At 49.7% G+C, this 25,234-nt stretch overlaps 1 protein-coding gene across 2 annotated transcripts; it reads right to left on the bottom strand.

The window, feature by feature from the left end:
- Positions 1 to 261: 261 nt before the first annotated feature.
- Positions 262 to 20,100, bottom strand: PRPF40B (pre-mRNA processing factor 40 homolog B). 2 transcript variants are annotated; one of them, XM_004388299.1, is made up of 26 exons: positions 19,932 to 20,100; positions 14,467 to 14,547; positions 13,553 to 13,696; positions 13,177 to 13,242; positions 12,487 to 12,514; positions 12,231 to 12,256; positions 11,966 to 12,076; positions 11,567 to 11,687; positions 11,443 to 11,467; positions 11,032 to 11,205; positions 10,662 to 10,791; positions 10,513 to 10,577; positions 9,874 to 10,038; positions 9,664 to 9,772; positions 9,158 to 9,308; positions 8,361 to 8,494; positions 7,704 to 7,818; positions 7,464 to 7,555; positions 2,951 to 3,067; positions 2,601 to 2,738; positions 2,296 to 2,391; positions 1,977 to 2,063; positions 1,570 to 1,747; positions 1,189 to 1,250; positions 934 to 1,077; positions 262 to 832 (listed from the first exon to the last, which is right to left on the bottom strand). In XM_004388299.1, the coding sequence occupies exons 1-26, from the start codon at positions 19,932 to 19,934 to the stop codon at positions 740 to 742; spliced, it is 2,655 nt and encodes an 884-aa protein (XP_004388356.1). In that variant the 5' UTR covers positions 19,935 to 20,100; the 3' UTR covers positions 262 to 739. The 2 variants fall into 2 exon arrangements, with proteins under 2 accessions (XP_004388356.1, XP_012414541.1); XM_012559087.1 differs by lacking the exons at positions 14,467 to 14,547; positions 19,932 to 20,100 and having other exon boundaries at positions 740 to 832; positions 2,951 to 3,046.
- Positions 20,101 to 25,234: the final 5,134 nt, after the last annotated feature.

Raw genomic sequence — 25,234 nt, 5'->3', positions numbered from 1 at the left:
CCTCTTTCTGAGTTTGAGGGACTAGGGTAGCCATTTAGCCTGACCTGAGCCATGGCGGGGAGAAAAGAGGCTGGGAGGAGCCACATCTACTTTAGGGGATGTGAGCTCAGAAGCCTGGGGGGAGGGGAGCCAGGCTGGGTGGGCGCCAACCACACAAAGGAGGCAGGCCTGCCTGTGAGACACTGGTGCCCTCTGCTGGTCATGCGTACACCTGTCCAGCCCCCAGCCTGCCCCAGTAGCATATGGAGAAGATGGAGCCACTGGCCATGTTATAAATAGTTATTTAAAAAAAAAAAAAAAAAGAAAGGAAAAAAAAACCAAAACCACACATACATTGGGCCCCGGGGCTGGAGGAAGGAGTGGTGGAGCCCCGGGCCAGGGTGGGCAGGAGCAAGCACTGATGCTGGAGGGTGAGACCCTGCCCTCTGCCACCCAGGCTGTGTCCACCAGCCTGTCACTCTTCCACGGAGACCCTTTCTTACGTTTTTATCTACTGGCATCACCCACCCCACAGGGCATGTACCACCAAGCTCTGGTCTGGGGCTGAGGGCAAAGACTGCACTAGTTGTCCAGGAGAGGAGCGGGGCGGGGGGGCCTTGAACACTAATAGCAACCTTGAGAGGTGCCAACAATGGTGGATGGGGTGGGGTTACTTTAAGAAAAGTGGACACAGACCCAGCTGAGGAGGAGTCTGGGGCAGACAATGCGAGTAACCTAGGGGCAGAGAACAGCCCGTGGGTCACTGATGGTCATCCAGCTGCTGCAAGAGTGTCCGCCGCCGCCTCTCCAGCTCACCCTCGCTCAGCTCACTTTCCGATGTGTCCCAGCCCGACTGTTGGAACAAAGGCACGGCTGACCACAGGCCTCCGCCGAGAGCCACAGAGGCCTAGACAGAGTGCTGACTGGGGTGGGGCTAGGATACCTGCCTCTCACCTTCTCCTTCTTGATTCCAAAGCCTGGGGATCGGTTAGGAAGCTCTGCTCGATGAAGCTCCCTGTCCCTGTCCTGTTCCTGCTCTTTCTCATCGCTCTCCTTGCCAGCCTTCTCGTCAGGATCTGTCTCGCTCTCAGGACTGTTCTGTAAGAGCCCAGAGCCCACCTGCTCAGTCCTTGTGTGGGACAGTGGAAGGAGGGGGTGCACTAAGTCTCACACAACAGCAGGCCCTTGGGTGGAATCTCGTCTACTCACCGACTTGTGTCTTCTCTTCTTATTTTTCTTTTTTGGTTTCTTGGCTTTCCAAAGGCCATGATCTAGAGATGGAAAAATCCCCAATAAGAAGGGAGAGCTCATCCTTTTCTGCTACACAGCAGAAAAACCCTTACTCTTCATAGACACGGGACTGAGACAGGAATCTGAGTTAAGTCCAGTTTTCCTCCCTTCTCCCAGTGTCTTGCTGGGCCAGAGACAGGAAGTCCTTCCGACTCTCCCACAGGTTCAGCCCTCCCCATCTGCTCTACCCTCCAGGAGGCTGGGGCTCACAAGGACTTCCTGTCTACCTAGGGCCTGCCTGGCCCCTCCCTCTCTGCTCTCAACACTTCTCTAGCTCCCAGGCTCCTAGCAACTGCTTACCTGATCCAAGGAGGAGGTGGGAGGGTGGAGAGCCCCGTCCCCCAATGGCAGCACCCCCACTCTCAACCGAATCAAGTGAGGAAGAGGGCTCAGAGCCTGACTCTGAGGGGTTCCGCCGCCTCCTCTTGGGGGGCCGGAGAGATGGTGGGGGCAGCTCCTCCTCTTCCGACTCAGAGCCCTGGGCAGATGAGCAGACACTGAGCACCTTAGCACCGTGTCAGCACAGAAGGTCTCTGGCCAACAGAGGCCTTCAAGTCTGGGAACTGAGGGCAGAGAGGAGGACCTAGGGCCAAAAGAATCCTCAAATCTCCCTCTAAGGGAGGTGATACAGAGGAAAAAATGAGAAAAGTACTTATTTCCCCCAAACAATCCAGCCTCACCCCATATCCCTTTTACCCACAACTCACTGAGGGGGAGTGGGAGCGCTTGCGGTGGTGCTTCCTGCCCTTTTTGCCATGTTTTCGGCCTTTGGTGTGGAGGTGCTGGCATTCAGTCTGGCAGAGTCAAAGAGGGTGAGGAAGGCACCTGGGTTAGCATCTTAAATCTGGCCTTGTCTCCTTCCCTCAGGCTAGGGCCTATGCCTGTCCCAGGGCCCTCTAAGAACTCCCCTTGCTCATTACTGACCCAGTGATAGCTCTAGGGATGAGAGGTCACTGCGGTCTCTGTGGAGCTGGCCCAGGGAGTCAAGGGCCTGAGACAGACCCAGAGGCAAGAGCCCTGCCTCACCTCCAGCACCTGCAGGAACTCCCGGAAGAGCCGGATCCGCTCCGACTCCAGGGTGATCTGCTCAAAGGCTGAGTCGCACACAAAGCGCTCACGGACCTTGAACGGGGAGAGCACTGCTGATGAGACCAGGCCTGGCCCAGCCTGGACACAGCCAAGAGCACAGGGCAGGGCTGGGGCAGAGAAAGGAGGGGACTGGAGGTGGCCCACAGCCGTGCTTATGACTGGGATGGGCCCTCAGTGGTTGAGAAGTGCTGCTGCCCTCCAGGTCGAGGGGGCGGTTTTTGGTGCCAGGCTGCGGTCCTGACCTCTTCCCAGGCAGTGCCCAGCTCCAGGGCAGGCACGGCCTGCCTCAGCATGCTTCGAAAGGCAGCTTCCCTGCGCCGCATCCTTCGTGCCTCCTCCTTCTCCCGCTCCCTCTCCCGGGCCTCCGCTTTCTCCAGCAGCTGAGGGCAGAAAGGACACAACAGAGTCACCAGAGGGTGAGTGCCCAGGTCCCACCCAGGCATAACTTAGGTGAGAAGTTGGAGCCTGGGCTTCTGCCAGTATCCCCCTAAACTGGGCTAGTGAGCGAGGAGGAGAACAAGACACTGGGATGAGTTAGAAAACTGAGCCCCAGCTACGACCCTAACCCACCCAGCGCAGTCTGGCCCCTCACACTATTAAAGGTCAGCTTGATGTTGCCTGCGTCCAGCGCAGCAGCCCTCTTGTCAAAGCTTATGATGTGGGCGAAGTCCTCAAAGGCTGTGTTCACCTCCACGCAGAAGCCCCGGTCCTGTGGGTACAGCAGCCCATGAAGCCAAGGGCACCACCACCTGAGGCCCAAAGCTGGCCTCCTGGGCAGGCAGAGGGGTTGGACTGCATGGTGCTCAGAAAGCCCCCTCCCCCTAGAAGAGAGCCTCAACACTGGAACATGCCCCTGAAACCAAGCCGTCCAGGTCCTTCTCATCCAACAACAGCCCCCGTGCCTACCCTTAGTTCAGGCACCTACAGCCACAGGAAGCTCAGGGAGTTTGCTACACGGGGGTGGAGGGCCCAGGATTCTCCATGACTTCACCCTTTTTCTTCTCCTTCCTTGTCTGCTGACTGATGCCTGAGTCTCACAACTAGCTCTTTGTTCCTTTGGCTTAAAACTCAGGCCCCAGTGTGGGCCATCCTGCTCGGTAATGCTTCTGTGCATTCTCAGCATCTGTTCAGGTCCCCACGTGGTCCCCAACCTTCACTCTCCTAACTAAGCACCCTTTGGCTATGTCTTACTGAGTGCTTCACACACATTATCCCATTTAATCCTCACACTGTCTAAACTTAAAATAGGTCCTGTTATCCTAATCTTATGCAGAAGGAGAAACCAAGGTTTAGAAAAATTGGAGCAGTTGCCCAAGGTCTCATAGCTAATAAATGGCTGAGCAAGAAATCTACCCCAAGTCTTTCTAGCACCAAAGCCAGTGCTTCTAAACACTATACCAATACCCCACTTCTCATTCCATGGAAAAAAATCAAGGCCATTAGGTGTGCAACTCCCCAGCAACATTAAAACATCCCACATTCTCCAAACACTCCCTGATGAAGTGGAGGTTTAAAAAGCTACCTCATTTGGCCCAATATGACACAGTGGTAAGTGGTGTGACTGGAGTCTGATGTCTGGCTCTTGAGTCTGGCCTCCCCTCAGCTGGGGCCCAAGCCTCAATCCCTTCCACTCTCCACACAGCTGTACCTGCCTCTGGCCATCCCACTGATGTCAGGGCTATGTTCTTGCTTCTTCCCAAGAGCACTTCCTCAAAACCCACACTCTTTAGCCCTTCTTCTCAAACATAGTATTCCCTCTCAGGGAACTAAAAGCTTCAATCTCCTCCTCTTCACTGGCTCCTCACATCGCACACAAACTTCACTGAACCTAGAACATCCTTCTTCCATCCTGTTCTTACCTTCCTCAAGCTAACCACCTCTGCCTCTTTCCCTTTGTTTCAAAATCTCTTAAAAAGCACAAAGGAAAAGGAATAAACATTGAATTTGTGGAGGGCCTACTATGAGCACGGCACTTTACAAAAGTTATTTAATTCTCACAACCTTGCACGTAGATAATTCCCATTTTACAGATGAGGAAACGAGGCTCAGAGATACTATCTGAGGTCCTGGAGCCAATAACAGCAAGGAGTTGTCTGAATCAAGCCTGTACTACCCCAACTCCACCCACTTCATGGGCACTGCTCCCCTAACGTGACTCATGTCCTAGCAGTCAAATCCAAGGGTGCCGTCTCAGTCCTCACCAATCTGGGCCTCTGCTGTTGACTCTCCGAGGGGCTGCTTTTTTTGACCCCTCTTTACCACCCTCTCTTGCATGTGCATGTTTCCTTGAGAAGATGACTCAGTCCTATTTCACTACCCAATCTACATTCTCCCCAGCAATCTCATTCCCCACCTCTCTCCTGATTTCAGACCCCTACTAGACTGATACTTCACAGACACGTCCAATTCAGCAGATCCCAAGAGAATTCATGTCCTGTGATCCCCCACCCCAATCCATGGACCTCCCATGCCCAGATCTTCAGTCTTGTAGCTGCTCCAAGTCCAGGACTCTCTCCATTGGGAATGAGAGGTGCCATCACAGTCTGCCTGGCTGGTGGATGGCTACAGGGACTCCTGGGCTCATCTGCCCTCATTAGGCAGGGGCCCAAGAGGGTGAGCAAGGAGAGGACTCTAAAGAAGTTTCTTAGGCAGTGCAGAGAGACAGGATTCAGTGAGGACAGGATCCCCGCAGGCCTTGAGCAGTACCAGCCACTCAGTGGTTAAAAGCTACCCCATAAAATCTGACCATCCTGGATTAGATATTTCCATTTTATATGCTCATCTTATCTGAAGCATAGTATTTATTCCTCCTTGCCTTCCCTGCATTTGAGAATAATTACCCAAATGGAATTCCTATTTTTTCCAGACCTGGTCTTCCTACTTAATTTTCACCAATGATGTCATCATCCACCCATGCCAGCTCCAAATCCTTTTTCCTCAATTTCACAAAATAATCTGTCAACTCTACCTTTGAGTGAGTATATCTTACTGGTTTTAAACTTTCATTTTTTTTTTTAAACAGCAGAAACATTTTTTCCAATAAAAATCTTACTTAGAACCTCAATGTATAACAGCAATGTAAGTAAAAGGTATTCTACTTAAAAAAGAGGAAAGGGGCATAGAGTCCCCCCACACTCAGTTTCCCCTTGCTTGTCACAAGGAACCTCTGAGGAAACCTAGGGAGTCTCAGATCAGAAACACAGTTTGGGCACTAAAGTTCTCTCCCCATCTGCCATCCCCATTGTCTGTGCCCAAGTTCAGGCCTAGCTCATCTCCCACCTAGATTCCTGCAACAATCTCCTGACTGGCCTCCCTGCTCACCCTCTCCTAGACCTCTAACCCAGCCTCTGGCATACAATGCTTTTTAGACTTTCCTATCAAGTAGCCCCAACAGCTGGGGAGAGGCCTAGGGGTGTCAGAAGAGGACAACTCAAGCTCAAGTTATTTGAATTACTTGCCACTTTTAGCATCTTGTGGCCTCAAAAACTGTCCTACCACCACCACCACTACGCCCTAAGGATATAAGCACCCTCATCTGAGAGACACTACTCTACACTATGACCAGTGGCCTTTCTAAGACACCCATCTGATCGCATCGTGCCCTGGCTCCTCACTACTTACGAGATAAAAATCCACATTTCTTAGTTAGCAGTCAACGCATTTTATACCCAGGGCTCTGCTTCCAAACTAGGGTGTGTGGTTCCAGAGAAACTGAGGAAGCCACAGGACAATATACATCTTACCTGAAAGTAATTTTAAAATATTTATATTAAACAAAGATATATGATATTAAAATGCAAAACTTGCATGAATTTGTAAGGTAAAGCACAGGACTTCAAAGAAATCTTTTATGTGCAGTAGGACATTTCTAGGTATATTCCTAGATGCCTTCTACCTCAGGTACCAGGTTACTCTCCTCTGAAATGACGTGTACTTTGGGGAAAAACTCCACTTTTCAGACAAGGAACCTGAGGCTCAGAATGGCTAAGTAACCTGTCCAAGGTCACACAAGTAAGTAGGTAAGCTGGACTTTACCCTGTGCAGTCTGGCTCCAGAGTCCTGCTCCTAACAACTGTGCTATAGTGTCTCATCAAATGCATTAAAATGTTCTTCACTTCCACAAAGACATACGCTTCCTCCTCGTTTTTTCTTTTGAAACATAAGCCTCTCTTAGTCTTATCACTTGTTTCCTCATTTTTCTACCTTTGATAAATATGGATATTCAGAAGTATTTCCCCAGTATAGAAAAGCAACAGTGCAAATGGCAGCTGACATGTGCCTCTGTCAGAGAGGCAACAAAGGTGGCAAGAATAAGGAGATCTGCCCCTTCTAAAAGGAAAGTGGCACCTCAGCTTGAGTCCACCAAACGCCTTGTAAAACCAGCCCAGTGCAGCTAGATAATCCAAATTCTCAAAAGAAGAAAAAAATCCAAATGAATTCCAAATTTTCCTAAAACACTGTACAAGCCAGGAAGAACATACCAGTAGGCTACCAGCTTACGCTAGCTGTGCTTCTTGCTCTTCAAACTTGTACTTTTCACACTCCCTTGCCTTTGCTCCCTGTGCACAGAATGCTCCACCCTCCTCCACCTACTCATTCTTAAAGGTGCAGTTCAAATGGCAAATCTCCTGACCCCCATCTCTATAATAACGCTTGCCCCTCAGCATGGTCGTTTTCATATCTATCTGCCTATTAGATTAAGAGCTCCTTACAGGCAGAAACTGTCTTATTCATTTCTGTATCCCCAATGCATAGCAAAAAGGAGTCCTGGTGGCACAATGGTTAAAGCACTCGGCTGCTAACCAAAAGATTGGTGGTTTGAAACTGCTAGCCATTCTGGGGGAGAAAGATATAGCAGTCTGCTTCCATAAACATTACCACATTGGAAACCCTATGGGGCAGTTCTGCTCTGTCTTACAGGGTTACTATGAGTCGGAATCGACTTGACAGCCAACGGGTTTTTGGCTAGTGCATAGTAAAGAATCACAGTAGATATGTGCTGAACTGAGCTGCAATGCTCCTGCAAAACATGATTGGGAATCCTGCCCAGGGAGTGGGCCCTGCACCCAGCCTGCATCCACCCATAACTCCAGGGCCTCCCTTACCTTAAGAATGTCCTTAATGATCTTCTTCTCATCATGGAAGCGTGCCTTCAACTCCTCCACATAGAACTTGAACAAGTCCAGAGGGGTGGAGCCTGCGGGGGAGGGAGGGAGGGGGGCCTGGCGGGCGGCAGCTTCCCAAGGCCCAGGGTAGGGTCGAGGACAGGACCAGGGAGTGGGGGTGCAGAAGAGGCCAGCGGGGCAGGAAGCCAGGCCAGAGAAGGGAGAGCCCAGCTGCCTTACCCGGCTGGCCCAGCATGTTGGCAAAGCGGACATCGGTGCTGACCGCTGGGTACAGCTCCATCCAGGTGGACATAGAGTGTAGCTGCCCTGTCTCGTGCAGCTCATCCAGGAAGGTCTGGGCAAGGAGAGGCCAGTTATAGGAAGAGTGAGATAGGGAGAGAGCAGAGTCAAAGACATGGGAGGGAAAGAGGGGATAGCAGAGGGAGAGGCAGGGCAATCCAGATGAGGAAATGCAGAGATGACGAGATACGGATGAGGAGGCAAGGAGCAATAGGAAAGGAGAAAATGTAAATATACAGAAAGAGACAGACAAAAAAATGAGAAAGAGCCAACCCAGGAGGCAAAGAAACAGAAACCTGCCACCTCAAGGAGGGAGATAGGGAGATAAGCTATGCCTGACTGAGTCCCCACACCAAAAGGATATACTGTAAATATGGCCTAGCTGCCAAGCTGTGCCTCTAGAGTGCCCTCTGCTGGTAGTTCCTGCATGGTGCAGAAATCTAGCCTCCCTAGAGAAGCACAGCAGAGTAAGAGGGGCTAGAGATCCAGGCAGAGAGGCCTCCCAGAGCGTGGAAAGGACTAGACATAGACAAAACAGGTAGCCTGGCCATGCTCTTGGCAGAAATGAGATTCCATCTAGAAGGGCAGCAAAGATACCTGGAAAGCCTCCCGGTTCTTGCGCTGCTGGCGCCGTTCTCGAAGCCGGGCCCGTTCCCGCTCCTCCTCCTCCTCCCTCTCCAAAGCTCGGATGTGCTCCTCAAAGCAGATCAGCGCATCTTCTTTGTCCATGTCTACCGCAGGGAGGAGGTTCAGCAGGACTGCCCCAGTGGGGACACCCTCTCAGACCCCAGCACCCTCTGTGCTCCAAGGATGCTGCCCCTGCAGATACCAGGGACACCCAGAGTGGTGGAAAATGGGGAGGAGAGGGCTCCCGTGGGAAAGGCTACTAGAATAGGGTGGTCTTGAGGAGGAATCATTAATTGTATAAGAAAAAAATTAACAAGTATTTAGCTCTTGCAAATTCAGTTACTGGAAGTCTTCACAAGAAGCCGGTTATCGCCGGGCCTGAGGTTTCACGTCATATGGAATAAAATTTTGATGCAACTTCAGAAGGTAAATTTCTGATATCACCAGTGTTTACAGGCCAACGGCAGCTTCTTATACGTGGTCAGTTAAGGCCCACAGTGCTATGACAATTTGAGACCATATCTGTTTACATGAGCTATAAAAATCAATCTCTCAGGTCTTCTGACTCTCATCCCCAAGCAGTTCCTCCAAGGACACACAATGTCCAGGTCAACAAGCAGACCCCAGAGGGAGGAGGATCCTCAGAGTCCAGAGAGGTGCAGGGTTGAGTGAGTGCTGGGGACTCCTGGGACATCCAGGAAGGTGGGGGGTGCAGGGGAACATGTGTGAGGAAAGGGGGACAGGTGGGAGTCGAGATCCAGGCTTACTCTGCAGCTGATGGTCCTGGGCAAAGCTGGGGTTATCCATGAGGTACTGCTGGGCCTGAGACCATGTGGTTTGAAAGTTGACGCTACTCATCCCATCCAGGATGCTCTTCAGGGCCTGGATGTTGCGGCGCCGCAGCTGCTTGGCCTGTTCCTAGGGAGCCACAGGATCAGGGTGAGGCAGCTCAGGCCAGAGCTACTCAGTGGGTCTGGGCGGGGGAGGAGCTAGGGAAAGGAGAGCAGCTAAGAAATCCCAGGAGGAGAGCCAGGCTCAAGGCTTTCATGTCCCAGAAAGGGGAGGGCACACAAGTGACAGACCAGCCCCTTAGAGGCTCCTTCCTGCCCTCCCCCACCTAGGGTTGTAGGCCCAGAGCAGAAATCGGAGATGTACAAATGCTACACCAGCTTCCGAGTCAGGAGCTGGGACACCGGGGAAGAGAATGACCAAGGGCCCTAAGAAAGCAAAGGCAAGAGACTGGGGCTGAAGGATCCGGCCCAGTGACTATTACCTTCTCCTTCTTGGCCAGGAAGAAGAGGACATCATCATAAACCTCTTTTCGATCCCTCTCAGGGACCACAGCCCAGACCTCCAGCTCCCCAAAGGTCTGTTCTGCCCGCCTGTGAAGCACACGGACTGTGAGTAGCCAGGCTGAGAAGAGAAGACTCTGGGCCTTGTATTCTCAGGGCTCCCGGGCCCCACCCCAGCCTGGCCCCCTGACCGGTAACGGGTAGTGGAGGTCATGCGCTCGTGCTGCTCCAGGAAATGCTGCAGGGTCTGCTTGGCCTCCTTGGCCCTTAGCCGAGCCTCCTCCTTCTCCTCCTTCTCCCGCTGCGCCTTGTAGGCATTGAATGTCTGCTTTTTCTCACTCAGTTTGGGCAAGGCACTGGGGTGGAGAAGGTGGGAGTGGGGTGGGAACAGAAGGAATTAGCCTAAACCACCTCGCACAGCCCACAATGTGGAGACACGGGGCACACGGGGATGGATCTCCACAAAGCTGAGTGAGGGTCCATGCATGGGCATAGCAGGGCTGCAGGGGCTCCAAGGGTGCAGGGAGACAGGACAGATCCCTGGGATGTGGGTAGGGTGAGAGGTAGTGAGGGGAGTTCTCAAGTTGTAGTCAGGCCTCTGCCCTATCCAGCCCCCTCTTTCCCCAATTAATTCAATTCAGTTCAATTCAATTCAACAAGCATTTATTGAAGTCTCCGGTCAGAACCTTCCCCTGCCTTCTCTTCCCCTGGCACCCGCACCCAAGCCTGTCACTTTCCTGCTTCTGGGCCCCTTGCAGTCAGGGAGTCTCTGGCTCATCTGCTCTCATGAACAGGGTCTGGGGGGCCTGGTTCCCTCTGCCCAGGCCTACCTGTAACGGGGGTCAGTGACCACCATCTTCATGGCCTGCTCCCATGAGGCGTTGGAGGGGACAGCCTGGAATGGAGCAGGCAGAGGTCATGGGGCCTGCCCACTTCCAGTCCTCAGACCTTCCCTGGGAGACCCACCCACCCCCAGCACCTTGTCCCTCAGCAGCTCCTTGAATGCCTGCTTTGCCTTCTCCCGGCTGCTCCAACTAAGGCCAGATCTCTCTATTTCTGGCTTCGATTCCTCTTCTTCCTGCTGTGGTGGCTGATGCTGTCCAGCAGAACTAGGGAGCAGAGGGGCTTCAGCCACAGGGACCCCTACCTCCTAAAGCTTCCAGTGCCCTGCACTCTCAGTAATACCATCCCCTTTGCTTCCCAGAGTAACCTCTTTCCACCCTCCAGAGGTCATACCCAGATGGTCACATCCCTCCCGAGAAGCCCTGGAGAGGTCAACGGCTACACCAGGATGAGGGGTTGGGAGCCTGAGGCCAGCATTTGGGATGCCACAGAGGGGCAGCCCTCACCTGGTGGGGCTCTCTTCTGGTTGCTCCAGGGGCTGGGCAGCCTCGGACACATCGCAGTCTTCACTCCCACCTGGCTCAGGTTCCAGGAGGCCCATGGGCACTGGGGTGGGGCCAGGAGGCACCGGTGGGGGGTCAGGCTGTGGCTGTAGTGTCTGTGGCTGCTGCTGCTGCTTCCTGGAGGTGAGCCAGAAGGGCAGTACCCAGGAATAGAACAAAAAAAGAGGTCAGGGTATGGCTGGTCTCTCTATCCTGGGAAGGACTGGGTCAGGGCAGACCACTCCACAGGAAAAGGAGGGCTGGCTCTTGCTCCCATGGAGTAAGGATAATGTGAGAGACGATCCACTCTCACCGCTCCCCTCAAGTTGCCCCAAGCATGGATGGACAGGTGGGTAAGGCAGCTGAGTCACTCACCCTGAAGACTCTTGTTTGACTAGAGCTGCAAACGGGAAAGACAGCAACGTCAGCATAGGGTAGCCAGGTCCCCACCAGAAGCCCTGCCCAGGCCCATGCTCTCCTAACCCCCAGGATCTCTCACCATCCAGCTCATCCAGGTCCTCGGGCCGGGTCCAGCGGGACTCCTTACTCTGGTTGTTATAATAGTAAGGTTTGCCTGTGTCTGACTTGTATTCTTTCCAGGGGCACTGGGACAGCAGCAGCTGCAAAAGGAGGGTCAGGGGATATCAGTGGGCGAGGCACACCCTCCAGCCACAGTCAGGGAGCTAAGGGGACCCAGTCGGTGGGGGCCACAGGAGTCTTTAGCTGCCATCTGGCCTGGCTCAACCTGAGGGAAGGTGGGCTTCCTGAGATGCTAGGTGACATTTCCAGAGAGGTTGGGGGGCAGTCAGAGATCAGGTTCAGAGAGATCAGGGGAGGCTAAGGACTTGGAAGAGTCAGGGCAGCCAAAAGAAAAGGGCCAGAAATCCCCACTCAGGACCTCTGCCTTGGACTTGAGCACGCTGGGCTTCTCCCACACAGACTGCTTGTCGTCAGCATTGTAGTAGTAGATGCGCCCATCAGCAGCCACGTGCTCACTCCACAGGGCCCTCTGGTTGGGGGGTGGGGCACAGAACAGTAGTCAAAGCCCTTCTCTCAAAGGCTCTCCTCCCCACCCCAAAAACCAAAAACGTAACCATCAGCCTCCCTACCCCCACCTACTTTCAGCCTTTCTACCTAGAAACCTCTCTGCTGGAAGAACTCACCAGAGGGCCCGTCCCAGCCACAGCAGCTAGAAAAGAAGCCAAAGAAAATATATTGAGTCCTTGCTCCAACCCTCATCTTATCCCCACTTATTCCTCCCTTATCCCATCCCAGTAAATATCCCCTGGTCCCATCAACATCCCAGGCTCCCTGGCATCCCAACAGACATGATCCAGGGTGGGCTCTAGTCCATGGTCCCCTCTCCCCTGTACCCCCCAACCTCCGAGCCTGGGGGGAGCAGGCCCCCAGAAGACTCACAGCTGGCGGTGTCCGCACCCGGAGCCGTCTGCCGAAGAAAGAGGAGGGGGAAGGGTTGGGGCCAAGCCCAGCGGCCCCCAGGACCCAGGCCATGGGGACAGAGAAGCAGGCCAGGCCAGGATCCGTGTGTCCTGGCTCCCAGGGGTCTCTGCTCCCTAAAAGACTTCCCCCACCCTTCAGGGCCACAGCTCTAGGATTCCAGGGAGCAATCACACAGCGGCTCGTTTCCTCAAGTGAGAGTATTTTGTTGAATCAACTCCTGAGGCCCATCTCTTCCACACTGGATGCCACATTCTACATCCTACCCAGACTCTACACTGAACAACAGCACAAGACGGTGCAGCAAGATCTCTGGGTATTGCTGCCTCCTCCAGAGACAAGGAAGATGTGGAAAAAGGGACTGTATTCGTTATGTCCACAGAGCACCTCTCTGTGAGGGTAAGCAGTGTTTGGTGTGCTGTGGTCCCAGGGAGCTAGGCACAGCAAGGGAATTAACAAGAGAGAATAGACATGACTTTACAGATGAGTGGGAAACTACAAGAGCCCAGTGCACAACTGGAGAGGAGGACTTGAGTGTGGGGGAGTGCTGCTGGGGACCAGGGTAGGTAAGAAGATGGAAAGAATGGCACCATTTCTCCTGTACTCCAAGTCAGACCCACAGGGGTCTTCCTGCTGGCCTCCGGTGCTTACCACTGCGGTGACGGGCACCGCTGGCATCAGCATCCCTGGCATCATGGGAGGTACCATTCCTGGTATCTATGGATACAAAGAAGACAAAAACCAGCTACCAAGGTCAGGGCAGGCGCAGGTTGCACAGGGTCCCTGTAAGTCAGGGTACCCAGAGGGGTCCTCGGAGATCCCTTTGGGGCCATGACCCCTCACCTGGACACTTCCTCAGGCAATCTCTGGGCTCTCAGCAGAGCCTGAGAGTTCGCTCCTGTCATTCAGCAAACAAATGCACAGGAGACTGGCCCAAAGTCCCCTCCCCCCCACCCCAATTTCCAAAGCCCAGACCCCATACTCATCTCCACTCCCAGCTAAACTGACAGGGTTTTCTGAGGATTACCTGTGTGAGTGGTGGCGGTGCCCCCATTGGTGGAAGCATTGGGGGCATGATGCCAGGTGGCATGGGGGGAATGGCTGGTGGCCTCTGACTCATGGGGGGTAGCCCCATTGGAGGGAAGGGTGGGGGGATCCCTGGAGGGGGCATCTGGAAATGAGAAAAGGAAGAGACACTAAGCAGAAAAGATACCTGCCTTGGACCTGTCAGGAAATGCCCACCTGTCTCTCCCCATCCCTTCACCATGGCTCTGAGCCAACTCAGGCTGTACGTTGAGAAGCACAAGACAGGAACTGCCTCACTCCTCACCACTGAGAAAGACTGAAAACTGGGGGATCCTTGGAATCTAACAGGCAAGCAAGTGGCTTCTTGAGAGGTGGGGAGGGGAGAGGGAAAAGGCAAGTGTAGCAGCCACCAGACTGCAGCTAGAAAGCTCTACCTCTTCAGCAACTCTCCCCAAAGAGGTCCTCTCAGATGAAGGGGCAGAAGGCACATGTCCAGGCACCCAAATTCCCCAGTCCCCAGCCTCCCATATCCCTTTCTCCAATTTGATGACCACCAATGCTATTCCAGCCCAACTTCTGTGGCATATTTAAAGAGCATAAATAAGGAGTAGTGAAAAGAGAAAGACAGCCCCACCCTGCCCTCACACTAATAGGGTCTTTTCCCTTCCACTTCTCTTACCCCAGCCCCAGTGTCTCCCAAGGACAAAAAGGCAAACGGGGAATTATCAATGTTATGGACTAAGAGCTTGACAGCAGCTCTCCCCACCCCAAGGCCCAGGCAAAACCATCCCTCTTCCAAGGCAGCAGAAGGGGCATTCCACGAACACCGTGCTGGCGATGCAGCAGTGGCTAGGGGCTGGGGAGCTAGGGGTGCAGGCTGGAAAAGCCAAGCCCAGGGAAAGACATAAAACTTACGAAGGGTGGTGGCATCATGGGGGGCCCCGGTGGGAAGGGGGCAGGCGCTGCTGGGGGCCGGGGACCAGAATCGGGAACCGACTGTTGAGGGAGAGAAAAGTCATAGGACCCAGGATGGGCACAGAGGTGGACTTTTGCAGATGGGAAGCAGAAGGGGTGAGGATGAAAAAGGAGCATGAAGGCCAGAGGAAGGGTCTCCAAGCCCAGTGTCCTGCCCGCCCTAAGCTCTGAGCTCTGGGTAGGTCTGCTCCCTCTTCTGCCAAGCCAGAGCCAGCTGGCTGGGCCCCTCCAATGCCATCTTCATTTTGAAAGTTTCCATTTTGCAAAGTCACAGAAAAGATGGAAGAGGCTCCACTTCAGGCACAGACTGGCTCTTCCCAAGGCTTCTCATCCATTCTGCATGTGGGCAAGCCTGTGCCTCCCGCAAACCAGTTCAGCAGAGGTCTCTCTTATTCCTAAAGTATCCAGAGAGGGAGTGGCCACTTCTCCTGTTCCCCTACCTGAATCAACCCAGTTACAGAGATCCAATCCCCAAATTACCTAAACACAAGTATTCACTAATCCTTCATAAGCAGTACTAGTCTCCCTAACTCCTCTCTTCACTACCAGCCTCCTCCCTTAACTGACCTCACCCACTTTCTTTGATCTCTTCCACTCCCAGTCACCCACCTCATCTCTCTAGCACTGCTCCCCTCTTCCTCTGTGGCTCCCCACTTCCCTAGAAATCTGCAACTCACCCCCTGTGGATGCAGGCTTGGAAAAGCCTAGGTCTTTCCCTCCTAAACCTAATGGCTGGCCACATCTTGTCCTTTAGTTCTCAGCTCAAATATCACCTACTATAATCAAAAAGGTCTTCTTGACTATGTTTAAAGTAGATCCAATTTTTTCTCTATCTCATCACCTTTTAAATTTCTTCATAAAATGTACACAACCTTGTAATTATTATGTTTGCCTGGATATGTGCACCCCATGAGAGCAGGGATCATATCCGACTTGTTGGCAGCTGAATTCCTGGCACCAGGCACAGTATCTGGCACATAATAGGCATTCAGTAAATACTGAATGAAGTAATGAATGAACAAATCTTCTCTACAAAGAACCTCCCACTTCTAAGAATTCATCCTATAGATACAGCCCCACATGGGCAAAATTATGTATGTACAAGGTTTTCATTTCAGCATTATTTTTAATAACAAAAGATTGGAATCAGCCTAAGTATCCATTAGTAAAGGGCTGTAACTATAAAATTATACACAAACATAAAATAGAATACTATGCAGTCATAAAAAAGAATGATGCTGCTCATTATCTCAAATGGAACAATCTCTAAGATATATCATCAAGTGAAAAAAAGCAAGGTGCAGCAAAGTGTGTACACAGTATTCTATCATTTGTATAACCTCCCACATCCTATGTAACCATTTTTGGGTCCTATCAAGTTCCAGGGTTCCCCATCTCAGAGACTGGCACCACCATCCATAGGTGTCTAAGAGAGAAACCGTGAGTCACTCTCCACACCTCCCTCTTTCTCACCAATCTATTGCTGAGTTCTGTTAATTTTATCCTCCAAAGATTTGAATCCATCTACTTCTCTCCATTTCTGCCTCCACCACCACCACCTCTCTTGTCCAAGCCACCACCACCATTTTTCATCTAACCTATTGCAATGGCCTCCCAACTGGTCTCCCCACATCCACTCCATCCTGCAGCCCTAATAAGCTCTTCAAAATGCACATCAGACCACATCACTCCCTGCTTAAAACTCTTCAGTGGCTACCCACTGTTCTTAGGGTAAAAACCAAAGATTTCGCCCAGGGCCTGTGAGGCTCTCTGGAGTCTGCTCACCATCTGCCTCACCAGCCTCACCTACACTGAGCTCCCAGCTCTGTGCTCCAGCCACACTGACCTTCTCTCAGTCCTTCTGCCTCAGACAAACCTCTGCCTGGCACAGTCTTCAACTTCACACACCTCATCTACATATCTCACACATCTAGCAATCATCATTTCCTCAGGAAGCTAATTAAATTGTGATACCTCATCAATTCTAACATGCACCCTTACTTATGTTAAAACGTGAGTCTCAGAATCAACGAAATAGTGCCACCCCCACTAGACTGAAAACTCTAATAAGAGGTCAGGGACTTTTGTCTGTGTTCACTAAGCTGAGTATCATATCCCTGCTATATTTTCCTCACCACTCCCTAATGGGACACAGCAGGTGCTAATCAATATTTGTTGAGTGAATGACTGAATAGTCTTGGCAGGTCCCACAAAACATAGGCAGGGGCCGTTGGTAAGGCTTAGTAGTTATTCCAGGAACACAGTATGTCTGAGCTGGTGGGACCCATCAAGGTAGTCCACTCTTTTCAGATGAGAAAGCTAAGAGGGATAATCAGTCCAAGTTCCCAAAGCTGGTTAGGGATCAAGCCAGGACTGGATTCAACTTGCCCTTCAGCCCTCCTCTCTTAAAAAGCACAGTCCCTGCCACAGGAAGCAGGTCTGTTTTTTATTCTAGCATGTTCCTTGCAACCTGTGTGGTTAAATCAGCAAGTATCCAACATTTTCTTGCCCATCCTATAGAATCTCTCATAGAGCACTCAAATCCTTTCAACAAAGGCCCACCCTACACTTTTCTGTACTCATCCTGACTCAATGGCGTCCCTCCTCCTCTTTGCACAGGAATTGTAGATTACTCCCATGTGTTTCTTTTATTCCAGTTTTGTCTTAATTTCTTCAAGATGATCCAGTATTCACCTCCTTCAGGTATTATGACTAGCCCCCACACATACACACACTCCTACCTGAGTTCCCCCAGGATAAATGCTGTACTACTTTGCACAAAATGACATGCTACTCTGTGAAATGTTTGCTGGGTGTTTCAGGTAGGACTGCCTCTCTCTCCACTCAGGTGGGGATTTCTCTACAATCAAGGATTGAGTTTCCTCCTTTTAAATCTCCCTGAGTGCCTAGTCAGGGCCCTGCACACAAAGTGCTGTGATAAAACACAGATCACCCTTAACTTTATTAGTTTACATACTGGAATATTCTAAAATAAATGTGTGCATCGTGTGTGCCCGTGTACACTTGTATAAACCATCTACTAAGCACAGGCTAATGAGAGAGGCAGTTTGGGAGGTCTGTGTGACTAAAGAAAGGGAACTGGGATCAAATACTGGCATGGGAAAATCTACTTGTAGATAATATAAAATGGACTGCATATGACCATCTCCAACATGGGATGGAGACCCCGGGCCGGGATCCAGACACTGGCTTATTTTGGACAGTACCCCACAGACGACAGAGCCATGGAATAAATGTAAATTACCATGGAACATCCAAAACTCTCCCTTCCCTAAGCTCCCTCTGTGCTATCTAAACACCCCTGCCCCTACTCCACCTGCTGTAGTGCCAATATGACTTCTGGCCGTGTTACACTTCTGGGTGGGAATCTGAAGAAGTAACTGAAGTATCTCAAGAATAGGAAAGGGAGCTGAAATAGCAGATCCTGTGGTTTCCCTGGAACAAAAACACATCTGTGGGCTGAGGAGAGACAATGAGACAATTGATTGTCTGATCATCGTGTGTTCACCTAGGCCAGTGAAAGCTCCCCTCCCCGCAACAGGCACCCAATTCTTCTTAGCCTCCATATCTAAGGGGCATCCCAGAACTGAGGATTCAGAGGAAAGAACAAAAGAAGAAAAGGACAAGAATGGAGAAAAAGAAGAAACAGAATGGAAAGAGGAAAAAATGACAGCTAATAACTAATATCTATTGAGCGCTTCTTATGAGCCAGGTACCTTGCCAAACATTCATTTAATTCTCACAACCATCCTAGAGGTCATTATTATAGACAAAGAAACTGAGGTTCAAAGAGATTAAGTAACTTGCTCAAGGTTCCAAGACATTAAATAGTAAAGGCAGGTTTGGAATCCAAGCAGTCTGACCCTAGAGCCTATGCTTTCAACTACTCCACAAAGCTGATTCCCAGCAAGGACAGTAGTACCACAGATGATATTTCTACCACATTCAGATTCATTCCCCTGGTTTTCTTTTAACTCCAATCCTCAAACAATCCTGAAATCCTCAGAGAGCCAGGTGATCTCAAGGTAGGCCTGGTCTCACTCACCCACTGAAGGGGTTTGTATTGGGACATGAAGGCTGTGAGGCACATCTCTCAGATAGGGATAGACATCATTTAAAAAATAAAAAAAGGCATCCTGGAGGCTGGGGCCAGCTGATTACTCTGTGGTCTATTTACCCCCGCTTCCCTATTTCTAGGGCCATCCTAGTCCCCACTTCTCTTTATCAGCCTTACTATTTATTCCTCCTGCTCCCCAAGGATATTGGCTAACTTACTAGAAAATATCTGTTGCCTCCCTCTGATCCGGCCACCTCCTCATCACTCTCCCTCTGCAGAACAGAACGTCACTCACTTCTGGTCTTCATCCTTCTTCAGTTAGGACTCAACCTCCTCCTTTACTCTTGGAGTTCTTCCACCCTCCAGCAGGATTCCAAGGCAAAGCTAGCCTGCCCCAGCTTTGCAGGTTTTGAGCCCACCACCACCCCACCACCCCCCACATCCCTGGCGATTTTCTCCAGTCCCACCTGCAGGCCTCGCCTCCATCTTCATCCTTCTTTCCTTTGCTTCCCCAACGTCCTAGAAACCCTACTCCTGAATTCCTTCCTCAAGAATCACTTCAATTTGGAGCTGGAAAAGATCTGGAATATCATTCTCATTCAGTTTCTTTTTTTTTTTTTTTTATTGATGAGAAATAGAGGCCCAAAGAAAGGCAGTGACTTGCCCAAGGTCACACACAATTTGTTACCGTTTGTTGATGGCAGAGCCAGGTTTGGGACCAAGAGGCCTCTGCACTTCCATTTCTTGGACCACCAAGAATTGGGTGGGGACAGAAGCCTCTCTTTCCTCAGCAGCCCCTTCCTCACCTCAGGAGACAATGTCTTGCAAATGCGGGAAAATGGAGGAGAGGGTCCCCAAATGGTCTTATGGGGTACTCAAGTGCTTCCTGAGGGAGCAAGCACTGGGTCTGAGGGAGGGGCATGTGGCACGCCAAATATTCCAGGAGGGGAAACTGTGGTCCCTAGCTCTCCCCTTGTCCCGCAGTTCCCACATCTTCCACCCCCTCTCTTCTTTCCCGACCTTTTTCTACAAACCCACCCTTTACTTCCCATCCTCCTCCTCACCCAGTCCCGCAACTCTTGTCCCCCTCAATTCCCTCACCACCACCCCCCCTTCATCCTCCATCATGGCCTCCCCTGCCCCTTCTCCCCCAAATCCCCGCCCCATCCCCCTCCCTCACTCCTCTCCCTAACCCCTTATTTCCTTCGCCCTCCCCTGGGGTCTCGAGGTACCCCTGGTGACCTCGCCACCCCCCGACCCCGACCTGGGCCGCAGGGGGCGCTGTGGGACCGCCCCGGGCCTCTCCACCCCCGCGCAGGGACGTTACCATGCCAGAGCCTCCGAGCAGCTGGGCCGGCTCGGCCCACCCCCCAGTAAAAGCCACTCTGATTGGCCGGGCGGTGCCAGGAAGGCGGGGTCAGTGGGGGGTCGCACCCCTTCGTGGCCGGGGCTCCGGTTGCTCCAGCCGGCGACCCGAGCCCCCAACCGGCCCGGTGCTCCCCGTCCCGGCCCCGCCCCACCCCGGCGCGGAGAGCAAGGCCCCGCCCCCTGGCCGTGGGGGTCCGGGGCCCGCCCACCCGGGGGGCGGGGCGAGTTTTCTCTAGGCGTGTGACTGACGGCTTGGGCGGCCCGCGCCAGGCTGAACAAAGCGGCGCGGAGCGTGGGTCCGGGGCGAAAGAGCGCCTCTGCAACTTCCCTGCCTTCCCACCCACGCCAGCCGCCTCCAAACATTCATCCCCCGGATCGGGGCTGGACTGCAGCATTTATTTCGTACATAGGGCTATCTTTACCCTTCGCAAAACATTTTTTAATTTGATGCGTAGTTATTTTTAGAACTTTTTAATGGATTCATTCATCCAACAAATATTTATTGAGCACCTATTATGTGCCAGATACTGTTCCAGGCATTGAGCATACAGCAGTTTGTTGGTTTGAAAGGAGGTGAAATCCCTGCCCGCATGGAGCGCACACGTGCTTCTCACATGAGCCTGAAGTTACACTTCTTTTGGGATCTGACTCACCCACCAAGCGGTGAACTCGAAGAAAGCAATAGCTCAGTCTTTTATAAGAATTAAAAATGTGAGGTAAATATTATTATGTTGTGCAGATAAGGAAACTAGTCCAAAGCTATTTAATTAAGGACTATGCTGTAGGCCTCAGGGCTAATAACTGACAGGGTTCCAGACATATGGGTAGAGAAAGGAATTGCACACCTTTCCTCCAAAGCCTGGGCAAGGATGCTTGCTTCCCTTTTCCTTCATTCAACACTTAATCTGAGTCTGTGCTCTGTGCCTGGTACCGTGCTAGGTACCCAGGATACCAAGGACTCTGAGCGGGTTCCCTGCTTGCAAGCTTAGAATCTAGCACAGGAGCGGTAGGAGAACAACCAATATGAAATAGAAGTCCTGAATTAAAGGTGACAAACGAGAAGTGGGGCCTATCATTCTTAGGACTGCAGTAGAGAGAAATTTCATTGTGGTGTCAATCATAACAGTGCTAAACCAAAACCAAACCCATTGCTGTGGAGTCGATTCCGACTCATAGCGACCCTATAGGACCGAGTAGAACTGCCCCATAGGGTTTCCAAGGAGCGCCTGGTGGGTTCGAAATGCCGACCTTTTGGTTAGCAGCCGTAGCTCTTAACCACTTACCACCAGGGTTTCCACAACAGTAGTAGAAGTACTGGAGGGCCCCAAATGAAGTCCGTGCTGTTTTGTGCTGTCCAGTTGATTCTGACTCATCGCGACCCTATATGACAGAGAAGAACTGCTCCACAGTGGTTTCTAGGCTGTAAACTTTAAGGGAGTAGATTGTCAGGTCTTTTCTGCTATTGGCTGGTGGATTCAAACTGCTGACCTTTGGCTAGCAGCCGAGCTTTTAACCACTGCACCACCAGGGCTCTTTAAGTGAAGGCCTAGTTTTGTAGTTTTCAGAAACTTTATTATTGAGAACTCTAGGCATAGCGAAAGTAGTTCAGAGGGTCCATACATTTTTATCAATTACATTTTTTTTAGTTTTTCTTTTTAATTAGGAATTTCATAGAATACACAGACACATATTTTAAAGAGTCCAATAATTATACAAGCTTTGTTAAGAGAAACAGCAGAGCCTGCCCCCATTATCTTCTCTTCCCAGAGGCAATCATGTTCAGCTCCTCTAGCTGTTTCTTTGAGCATTTATCTCCCTATCTCTGGCCCACCTCCAGGTGTGTCCCTCCCCACAGGGTGAGGAGTCCAAGGGGATAAGCCCATCCAAAGCCCACCTACTCTCTACTAGACCATATTTTGAGTTCCCTGGAGTTCCCTGCTTCTTCCTTGAATCTGTCCTCCCCAGGAGACCTGTACTGATGGTGTGGGTAATCCCAGGCCTGAGAGGAAGCGTATGGGCAGCTGTTTGCAGGAAGAGAAGTGAGCACAAGCTGGACCCTGTATGAGGCTCTCATTGCAGGATGAGCCGAGGACAAAAGGAAAATGAATCAAGCCCGGGCCTGGGGGTGGCCATTTTCTAGCATGGAGCTCTAAGGTTCTAATTTTGAACCTGGCCTTCCAGGTTTTTATGAAGGTCTATTTGTAAAGTTAGGAATTTAGAACATATTTTATTTCACAGCTTGATTTATAACATTTTATAATTTATAGTATTACAATTGTTGTGTGCCGTTGAGTTGATTCCAACTCATTGTGACTCTGTGTGACAGAGCAGAACTGCCCCATAGGGCTTTCTAGGCTGTAATCTTTACGGGAGCAAATTGCCAGGTCTTTTCTCCTGTGGAGCCACTGGATGAATTCAAACTGCCAACCTTTCAGTTAGCAGATGAGCGCTTAACCGTTGCACCACCAGGGCTCCTTAATATTATAATTATTAATTATACATAGTGATTATGTAAATATTATAATTATTTATAATATTTTATAACACTAAAATATGTAGACATATAGTATGTGAGTCTCCATTTGTAGTCTTGGCCCAGCCCCACAAATAACGGGGGGCCTTAGGATTTAGCTCTTTTTCCTTCCCCTCTGCCCATCACTTAAACATCATTCCCCACAGGGAATCTATCTGCCTCCCCTCTGCCAAATTTAATTCTAGAATAATTCTGGTATCCTAGCATCTCCTTTCATATCCTCTTGAGCATTTTCTTTGCCTCTTTCCTTTGCCTTTTTTTCTTTGTTGCTTCTTTTATTTGCCAAATCCCATGTCTTTCTCTTTCATGATTTACTGTCTCTTTTTGGAGGATACATCGTCTAGAAGCTTCCTGAGAAAGGGTACTTGGGAGATAAACTGTTTTGAAACTTTGCATGTTTGATATTGTCATTATTCTATCCTGACACTTGATTGTTTGGCTGGGTATTAAATCACATTGCTTCAGACTTTTGAAGGCATTGCTACATTATCTTCTAGCTTCCATCATTACTGTTGAGAAGTCTGAATCCTTCTGAATTCTTATTCTTTGAAAGTGACTTTTTGCCCCTCTCTGATCCTCTCCTTGTCTCCAGTGTTCTGAAATTACACAGTGATATGTCTTGGTGAAAGAGCCCTGTTGGTGCAATGGTTAAGCACTGGGCTATTGACTGAAAGGTCGCTTGTCTGAACCCACCTAGCGGCTCCACGGGGAAAAAAGACTTGGCAATCTGCTTCCGGAAAGATTACGGCCTAGAAAACCTATGGGGCAGTTCTGCTGTATCACATGAGATCACTATGAGTTGAAATTGACTCAACGGCACCTAACAACAACAACATGTCTTGGTGAGACGCTGTTTTCTGCCACTTCTGGGAAATAATCTTCAATCACCCCACTGACGATTTCCTCCCTTCCATTTTCTCTGTTGTTTCTTTTTTGGAACTCGCATAATTTGAATTATGAACCTGCTGGACTGGTCCTCTTAATTCTTACTTTTCTCTCTTATTTCCCATCTTTTTTTACTTTGTTTCCTGGGAGATTTCCTCAACTTTATCTTCCCATCCTTGTACTGAGTTTTTCACTATTTTAAGGATTGTTATTGCTCTAAACTTTACTTTTATTCTCCTAATATTCCTTTCTATAGAGTCCCTTTTGCTTCATGGTTGCAATAACTTATCTGAGAAGCTGTTTATGATAGTTTCGGGTTTTTTGTGTTTGTTTTTTGTTTTGTTTTTTTTCCCTCTCTCTCTTCATTAGCTCTGTTTGGTCCATATTCCTTTTTTCTGTTGTTTTGGTCTTTCATGTTAGATTCTTTTCTTGGAGGTCTTCCTTGGTGTCTACTCACATTTAAAGATGAGTCATTAGAAAGCTGAGTGGAAGTGTTTGTGCTCCATTGACTCAGGTACATGGGCGGGCCTTGCTGGCAGCTTCACTGCAAGGTGATCTGGCCGGGAACCTCTGATGTGAGCATCTTTAGGTTTTCCTTCTGGGGATTGTCAGACACCCCAGATAAGACTCTGCCAATCTCCAGCCTGGCACAGCCAATTCCATTTGCCATATGGTTGCCCACTGCTGCCTTAGGATCTGACTTCCTCTGGTCTAAGTCAGTAACCACTCATCCATCTGCTTCCCAGCTTCCAAAAGTACTTTTGCTCTTGTCTCCTCGCCTGTTTCCCTATCCTTGTGGGCTTATGCCTTAAACAAAAACCAAAAAACAAAAACCTTTCCTATAGTTTTAGTGGGTTTCCAATAGAACTTAATGTTAACATGCAAAAAAATACCGCAGATGATGAGACTGCTGACACATTGTGAAAAATGTAACCAATGCCATTGAATAATATATATAGAAATTGTTGAATGAAAACCTAATTTGCTATGTAAATTTTCTCCAAAAATACAATAAAATATGTATTTTTTAAAATACAGTATAACAGTGAGTTTCTGTTTATGGTGATGAGAAATTTGCCAATGATTATGGGTGATGGTTGCATAACATGATTAATGTAATTGATAGCACTAAATTCTACAGCTGAAAAAATGTTCAATTGGCAAATATTGTGTTATACATATATTTACAACAATAAAAAGAAAAATACAGTATAATCTCTATATTATAGCAATAACCTTTGTTTTACATTTTTTCATCAAAGAATTATTTTTATTATCTTACTAGAAAGAAGTTATAAAAAATATTTGTTAAAAAATTGAAAAAGCACTTCAAAATCCTCGGATGAAAAATTCTAAAGTATAATCATTATACATCTTCTTGACTTACAAACAAGAATAAAATGTTAAAACTCTACAAATTAGTTTCTGAATGATTTCAATAGGAATTTACTGCAAGAACTAGAACATCAAACCTTAAATATTTTGTTTCAAACCCAACTAAGTTTTTGAAAAGCTATAAACTTGTTGACAGGCACAGTCCACTCAATAACTGCCACTAAAAATGAGATTAATCTGAAGGACAGAGATTTGTATGCTAGGCATGCCAGGCCCTTCCATTCAACTTATTGAAGTGGTCTTCTCTTACTTTTTCCCTTATGTTTTTTGTTTTTGTTGTTACATAACTTTTAATTAATTATTTTTTAAATTATGGTAAATGTATAGGTAACAAAACATTTGCCATTTCAAGAATCTTCACACGTATGCAGTTCTGTGACATTAATTATATTCAACATGTTCAACCATTACCATTTACTGTTTGTGATTTTTTCCATCACCTTTAACAG

The sequence above is a fragment of the Trichechus manatus genome, unplaced genomic scaffold (genome assembly GCF_000243295.1).
Source record: "Trichechus manatus latirostris isolate Lorelei unplaced genomic scaffold, TriManLat1.0 scaffold00209, whole genome shotgun sequence".
Lineage (NCBI taxonomy): Eukaryota > Metazoa > Chordata > Mammalia > Sirenia > Trichechidae > Trichechus > Trichechus manatus.
This window is presented reverse-complemented; position numbering and strand designations above follow the sequence as displayed.